The sequence below is a fragment of the Elaeis guineensis genome, chromosome 3, assembly GCF_000442705.2.
Source record: "Elaeis guineensis isolate ETL-2024a chromosome 3, EG11, whole genome shotgun sequence".
NCBI classification, from domain to species: domain Eukaryota; kingdom Viridiplantae; phylum Streptophyta; class Magnoliopsida; order Arecales; family Arecaceae; genus Elaeis; species Elaeis guineensis.
The window spans coordinates 22,575,173-22,583,672 of NC_025995.2; the positions used below are offsets into that span (position 1 = coordinate 22,575,173).

The window sequence follows — 8,500 nt, forward strand, 5'->3', positions numbered from 1 at the left end:
ACAGGCCTCAAATCGACTCAAGGAGTCCTAGAGTCACTCTGGCATACCGAGTTCCACCAGTATAGATCTCGAGTCGACTTTCACAAATCTTGAGTCGACCATCTTAGAAAAGATAGAGAATTATTTTTTTTGCACAGTCTTCGAGTCGACTCCTAAAGATCTCGAGTTGACTTCAATTTTGCTAGAGTTGACTCCACTACTGACAGCTCCAACGGCTAATTTTTGATAAGCTGCAAAATTACACAAAACTTCTCAAACGACTACTTCTCAACTTCCAATGGCTAGATATCTATTTTTAATGATGTTATCAAGGATTTATAGGTGCCTAAGCCATTATTGAAGGAGAGAATAAGAGAGAACCAAAGAAAAAAAATGAGAAATCATCTAAAAGCTTCCAAAAATTTCTGTTGTGCATTAAATAAGCAACCAAGAAGAGAGATTCGAGTCCAATTATCTGCTTCTTGTGCATTAAAGTATTTTTCAAGAGGAAGAAGAGGGCATTCATTACAAAAACTTCCCAACTCCTAAGATTGTGCTTCAATGATACACTACTTACTCATTAACGAGCTTAAAGTTTGTGTAAAATTTTTTATATTCAAATTTCTATGTTAAATAAGTTTCAATTGAGAATAAAACTTAGGGGATAAGTTCATCTAAATCTGAAATTGGATTTATTTAAGCCTAGAAGTGCCTCAGGAGGTTAGTGAGCCCGTAAAACTAACTGGATTAAGATTGTGAATTCGAAAAATAATCTTACTGTATCTTGATGATTATAGTAAAATTCTCAAGGAGGTTACTTGGGGAGTGGATGTAGGTATTGTGCTTGATATCGAACTACTGTAACAACGCATTATTTGTGTGTATATGGACTTGTTCCATTTACTTGCTTTATTGCTTTATATTTCTGCTTATCTATTCATAGCTTCCACTATATTCACACTTAATTCAATTAAGTGGCACACATATCTATTTTAGGTTAGGAAAAATTTTTGAAAATCCAATCCACACTCCTCCCCCCTCAACCCCGCACCCCTCTTGGGTTGTATCTCTGGGCAATAATGGTAGACCATTAGTAATAGGCAAATAGTAAAGGTGTTGAATGATGCTTGGATATCTAACATTCCTATTGCTTAATGGCCAACCATGGTGATTTTGGAAGTGCTGCAATGTTTGAAGGTATGCAACCTTATCCTAGGCGAAAAAAGATGGAGCTTTGTTTTAATAATTGTATTATTTGGAGAGGTATTGGCATGTAAAATTCTGACATCTACTATCACTCATCATGACACACCAGATAGATTGCTGTGGGGTTTAATGAATGCAAGTCTACGATGAAGTACAGAAATCGCTACAAACTATTAAATAAGCCATCAATAGACAGAAGGATGGTGCCTGAGTTTGGAAGTGTGAAGTCCATCCAATAGTTTCCCTGCTTTTCTTGGAAGGTAGTGTGGGACCGTATCACTTGTTGCAAAGTACTGGGGCGACAAGGGTTAAAAGTTCTAGCAAACTATGACCGTTGCCCAAACAACGTGGAAACTGTATCTCATATCATCTTTCTATGCCCGAAGGCCAGACATGCATGGTTGTTGAGATATTACCTGTGCCTTTATCATGGACCCATCTTCTATTGATGCCTTCAGTGCTTATATGAGTAATAACATGAACAGTGCTAATGGAAGGTTGTCAGGTATTCGGATGGTCTACATTGCTTATAATATTTGGCACGTTAGAAATAGCTATATATTTAAGAATGTTGCTTTGTCTCCAAGATTTGTAATAGAGAAAGCTCTTATGCAAGCTACAAAGATCATATATTTTCTCATTATGGGAGATTCCTTGATGGTTAGGGATAAGTAGGACTCCTCTTCAGCTATTGCAACTTGGATAGTTTATCTTATTTAGGAATCCCTACCCCTAAACTACCCCCAAGATAAATTTCGACGGCAGTGTGATTGATAATAATAGTAGATATTTTGTCATTAAAAGATTACATTCTGAGTTAGTGGCTACTGGAGGTACCCCGTTATTTGATATATTTGTGCCATGAGCAAAAAACAGAGGAGCCTAAGAAGGGTTCAAATATGCATGGCTTATATTGGGGGGCTACCCATATTTATTTGAAAGGAGATTCTGCTAGAACGATAGGTTATGATTTGAGATAGGATCGCCAGACAGAATATCATCCTCTGCTCACAGGTATTTGGACTATTTAGAATGTGCCTCTTTCATGCTTCATATGTTTACCAATCTACAGCGGACTAATCACTCAATCAGTACTTTATGAATAGGATCAGAAACGACGTCTATCCCTTCTTAGGATATTTTAGTTTCTGATATGGCTGGTTGTGTTCATATCAGATGAGCTTCAGGCTTGAATTATTTATTATTAAAAATAAAAATTAATAAAAATAATTAAATTATTTTTCAAAATTATCTGACAATGTATCAAATGCAACCTCGCTGTTAGCGATGATGTCGCATAAATATCACACGGTCTGGGTTTTAGACGTCTGCACACACCCTCACATGTTGCTCCGAATCCGCCAAAACGCGATTTCTGCCCTTTCCCTCCAACTTCTTTCAAAAATTATCTGCTATCGCTTCTCCATCTCTAGCTCCGAAGTGAAAAGGCTAACCAAGAACAGATGTATCTCCCTCATCGAAAATTGCAAGTCCATGAAGCAACTGAAGCAAATCCACTGCCAAATCCTCGTCTCATCCCTCCACCTAAGCCGGGATGTGATAGATGACCTCATGGTCTTTTGCACCGATCCTGTGTCCGGAGACCTCAACCATGCAACAAAGGTGTTTGAAACCCTCGAGAACCGATCACTTTTCATCTACAACTTAATGATCAAAGCATTCGCAAAGAAGGGGAATCTAAAGAGCGCTCTCCTTTTGTTGGATAGAATGAGGGAGGAGTCTTTGCAGCCAGATAATTTTACGTACCCCTTTGTTTTGAAGGCGATAGGCTGCCTTCACATGGAATTGGAAGGGAGAAAGAACCATGCACTCATTGTTAAAACTGGGCTTGATTTCGATCCATATGTAAGGAACTCACTGATTGGCATGTATGCAGACTTGGGTAGGGTTGAGATTTCACAGTTGTTGTTCGATGAAATGCCTGGAAGGGGTATAATTTCTTGGAATATTCTGATAGCGGGTTATGTTAAATGTGGGAAGTTTTGGGACGCTATCTCTGTTTACTGGAGGATGGATCAGGAGGGTGTGAAGCCTGACGAACCTACTTTGGTGAGTACACTTTCTGCTTGTGTTTCAACAAGGAATTTGGAGTTGGGAACAAGAATTCATCATTATATGAATGAAGAATTTAGATTCAGTGTACCTCTTGGAAATGCTTTGTTGGATATGTATGTGAAATGCGGCCATGTAGATATGGCTCGTAGGTTCTTCGATCGCATGCCAGAAAGAAATGTGATCTCTTGGACTAGCATGGTCTCAGGATATGTGAATTCAGGCCGGTTGGATGAAGCAAGACAGTTGTTCCACCGGAGCCCTGCGAAAGATGTAATTCTTTGGACTGCTATGATTAATGGATATGTGCAGTATAACCACTTTGAAGAAGCTATGGCACTTTTTAGAGAGATGCAGCTGAAAAGAGTCAAACCTGATAAGTACACAGTCGCTGCTCTTCTTACAGCTTGTTCTAGTTTGGGAGCACTGGAACAAGGAAAATGGATTCATGGATACATCGAGGACAATATGATAAAAATTGATGCTGTGGTTGGCACAGCACTAATAGACATGTATGCAAAATGTGGGTGCATACAGAAGTCCTTGGATATATTTAGGGGAGTGGAAGGAAAGGACACTGCAATGTGGACTTCAATTATCTGTGGGCTGGCTCTAAATGGGCAAACAAGCAAAGCACTTGAGTTGTTCTCAGAGATGAAAAGCATTGGAACTGAACCAGATGATATCACCTTTATTGGTGTTTTAAATGCTTGCAGTCATGGAGGATTAGTGGATGAAGGTCGTAAGTATTTTGATGCTATGAAGGAAGTGCATCAAATAGAACCCAAATTAGAACACTATGGCTGTTTGGTTGATCTCCTTGGTCGTGCCGGTCTTTTGGATGATGCAGAGAAGTTGATTGGGAATATACCCAATAATAATGATAAAAGTATCTTACCTTTGTGGGGTGCTTTGCTTAATGCTTGTAGAATGCATGGTAATGTCGAGATGGGTGAGCGACTAGCCAAACAAGTAATTGAACTGGAGTTTGTAAATTCTGGTCTACATACTCTTGTGGCTAATATATATGCTGCAGCAGACAGATGGGATGATGTCACCAAAATAAGAAGAAAGATGAAATATCTCGGTATCAAGAAGACGCCAGGTTGCAGTTCAATTGAATTGAATGGCATGATTTATGAGTTCCTTGTAGCCGATACTGCATCTCCTCAAAGAAGTCAGATTTACTCAGTGCTGAACGGTATAAGCAGGCTTATGGACTTGAATGAACAAATTGAGATAAATGATCAAGATATTATTAATACATCATACCTTCTTGAAAGGTGAGATATGATGTTCCAGAGCAAATTGTCCCCTGAAAGCCACTTGACAATAATTCTTGTTTGATTCTGGGAGATTCTGCTGGGAAAACCCTTCAAGCCAAATCTTATTGAAGCAGCCTATACAGTTGACAGTCACACATTTGGTTTTTGAGATGGAATTATTGTCTTGATGCCAGAAGTTGAAGCTTACATAAACTTGACTGACATAGCTCTTTGTGTTTAATGAGGAATACAAGCTTGGAAGCTTGTATTGGTACAAACAGTTCACCCAGCTTGGGGTATTTACATATGAAGGTGCTGCCGACACCTGGACCTGTTGTAACCAGAACTTGTACAAAGTGGAAGTCAGAAGACTCAAAGGATTTTTGAAGAACATGTAGATGATATTCTTAAATTATGTCTTGCTGGAATGTGACTCAGCTTATGTGGCTACTAATTGAATACTATAGGATTCTTGATGCGGAAGATTGACTTTATTGCCTCACATTTTCAGGATGTTACACTGAGGAGATTTTCATCTTGAACAAGTTTGTTGAAGGAGTTAATAGTGACATTATACTTTGTTTGTTCAATTTCTCTTGATGTGCGTTCTTTCACTTTTTCTCAAGTTAATGTATCTCATGTCATTCGGAAGAAGAATATCCTGATTCCTTCATTATAAAAGTGGATATAAACTATATAACAATTTCACCTTTTGGCTCAACTGACCATGCACTGTTCAGAGTACTTTCCAGCATTTCTATCACTTGTCCAGAGATCAAGGTGAGGACTGACTACTCTGAACAGTGTATGATCAATTATTATTTGGTGGTCTTGGGTTTATGTGCCTATTATTTGAAAGGAAAACTTTCCTCTTTTTTTTTCATAATTGACTTAGCAGTTTTATATATGTATTTCCATAATTTTATATATGCTATATAATTGGAAATCCTTCTGCGCTATTCAGTAAAAAAATGAAGCATAGTTTTTTTTTCACAAATGACTAGCAGTCTTATCTCCATAATTTTATATGTCCATATAATTGGAAAGCCTTCTGCTCTTTTCAGTAAACAAATGAAAGCATAACTAATGTAGCCCACTGTATTTGAAATGCAAAGTTGATCTGTGCAGACTCAGGCAAGCCAGGTCCTTGTGGTGTTGACTGTGTTCTAGGTGTTTGAAGGTTACATGTAGAATCATCCCTTTTACTTAACCCAATGCTGTCATTGTATTAGCAAGGGCCTCTCTAAAAATCAGAAACTTAGGAAGATTTTGATGCTTCTGTAATTATAAAAGTTATTGTTAGCCGCAATCTTGGATATGTTGATCTGAAGAGATTATGTGTTCATTTATATTAAGTCGATATCATCCTCAAGTAAGTGTACATCCTTTTATCGATTCTAGAAAGCTGTGCATCCAGGAAATATTATCCCACTTTTCTCCATGCCAACCCATTATTTGTGTATGATATGCTCTAATTGTCTCATTTTCATATTGCTTATTTTCTCTTTCCACAGTGAGTAGTTCATAACAAAAGGGGGAAATAAATTTGCAGAGCATGATTGTGAATGATTCATTTGTTGCTTCATAAATAGGGTGCATGCTCTGGTTTTAAAAGGCACAAGATTGACACGGTTGATCCAACTTTTACTTTTGGAAGATATTAATTTGAGCCATTTGCAGAAAATAGCATCCAGAAAATATTGTGCTGGTGAATGTTTCTTTATCTATTGTGTCTTATAGATCTACATATCATGACCCTGAAAAAGAAGAGGAATGTTTGTCTCAGGTTGGCCAATGGACTATATTGACAAGGTACATATCCTATAAAACTTGTTCAAATTTTTGGATTTCACCAGTTGTGCAACAGATGCACTATAGAGTGCAGGTCTTCTGCCCTACTTCAAGAAAGCGCTGCTTGTAGATTTTGTCAGTAGCTAGCCTCGATGTGCCAAATATGTGACAAGTTTAACTTTTGTTCCCAATAATCTTTATCTGTAGCGGGTTTAATTGCTTAATTTATCCTCACAAGAGCATGCATCTATAACTAGTTGTTCATGTGTCTGGGAAAAGCTTTTGTAGACCTACAGTAATTCATGCACAACTATGCCTAATCTTGCTGATCTAACACTGCAGCAATTCAACCATGAACTAGTACTCAACTCAACTAAGTCTTAACCTCAAACTAGTTGGGGTTGGCTATTGTCATGCCCCGACCCAAGATGGTGAGCCAAAGATCATAACAACCACCGCATACTCAGAGAACTCTCCCCACAAGCATGCAAGACATCTTATCATGCTATCATGAAACAACAGTGGAATAATTAGTCAATAATTTAAATCAAAAATATAACAATCCAAATTTCAACTTTAATATCTCAATAAATTCAACAATGTTCAATAGACCTTATATCAAATTCAATAAGACTTTCAATCTAAAATAAAAGTATGGAGGTTCTGCTTCTAATCACTCTTCCATTTATATCTTGTATCATCTTAATTTCTCAACATCTGTAAAAAATAATAAAATAGGAGGTAATGAGCTAGACAGCCCAGTAAGTAATGATCACTTTAAATAGATTTCATCAGACATTAAAGTAAATAATCATTTATAGAAAATAAGCATATAGAGTTCATCAATTTGAAATCAATTTCAATTATGCAATATAGTTTATGCTAAATTTATTTCTTTTTCAAAAATTCGAGTTTCTTAAGAGATTTCAATTTCTTTCACTCTTAAATTCTTTTCATCAATCATGAGCTATGACCACATTTTTTCTGTGGCAGGATCATAACACTACATATCATCTTGCGGTGGGCTGCGAATCATCTGACAGCAAAGTTCTTCGGAACCGCTGGTCTCGCTGGCGGTTTGTCACTGGTCTCGCTGGCGATATGTTGCTGTTCTCACTGGCGACATAAATTTTTGGGATAAATCAATTGCCAACATATTTGCCCCCATTGGTGGGGTCCTTTATATAGTCAGGTTGTCAATTCATATTATTCTTATATCAAAATTTTTCATAAATCATATCTTTTATTCTTGTTTGATAAGAAAATACATAATCATGTGGTATCGAAATCAATCAATATAATACATAATAAAATCAATATATTCAATTATACTACATCATAACATTTCAAAATAGGATATTTTCAATAACAAAATATCATTCATCAAATTCATGTATCATATCATAAATCATGTCAGAAAAATATATTATAATTTATCGATAAATTTAAAAAAAAATGAAGTATTACTTACCTCATACGCATTCCAATAAATCTACATAATTTTAAAAAAAAATTTTCAAAATTTTTTTCATAGATCATATCGCGATATCCCATGATCAAACATCCACAATCCTATACAGGATCAATTTCAATAATTAGAAAGGACATGAATAATTAAGAAAGATAGAATTGATGGATACCCGCATCCTATAGTCCATATTGATCTGATCATCTAATTTCATCTGATCAAAATCCAATTAGGACATAGATGGTCTGAAGTTTGGCTATCGTATTAAATCAAATTTTTAAAATGATAGGATCGAAATTCCTTCATTGAGTTCATAAATCAAGTAGAGCAAAAAATCCATCTAGAAAGAGAACCAGTCTAGAGAGAGAAAATTCTAGAGAGAGAAAGTAAAACTTCTAGCGAGAGAGAGTGGAATGTTCTTAGAGAGAGAAAGTGGGTTTCAAACTCAGAGAAAGGAGAGAGGGAAGGGAGAGAAATTTTTTTTCTTTGTTTTCTTTTCCTTTTCTCCTTTTTCTTTTTTTTCTTCCTTCTCTTATATTTTTTTTTCTTTTCACCGTGAAACAGAGGACCGCATCCTCTGTTTCTCTCTTCCCACGGAACAGGCGGAACAGAGAACTCCATTTTTCTATCCCCGACGCCAAGGAGGGCCTCCTTCCCATCGGGAAGGCTCACAGCCGGAGGAGCAGCGCAAGACCGGGACCGGTGACTCAAGTCCGGC

The 8,500-nt window shown here is 36.9% G+C and overlaps 1 protein-coding gene across 1 annotated transcript; it reads left to right on the plus strand.

Annotated features, from left to right (window-relative positions):
* The first annotated feature begins 2,506 nt into the window (after positions 1-2,506).
* Positions 2,507-5,239, plus strand: LOC140856451 (pentatricopeptide repeat-containing protein At1g31430-like). Its single transcript, XM_073253738.1, has one exon. The coding sequence runs from the start codon at positions 2,530-2,532 to the stop codon at positions 4,543-4,545; it is 2,016 nt and encodes a 671-aa protein (XP_073109839.1). The 5' UTR covers positions 2,507-2,529; the 3' UTR covers positions 4,546-5,239.
* Positions 5,240-8,500: the final 3,261 nt, after the last annotated feature.

What these genes read in the sequence shown, in the direction of transcription:
- LOC140856451 (XM_073253738.1), top strand. Translation starts at nt 2,530, where the DNA reads ATGTTGCTCCGAATCCGCCAAAACGCGATTTCTGCCCTTTCCCTCCAA.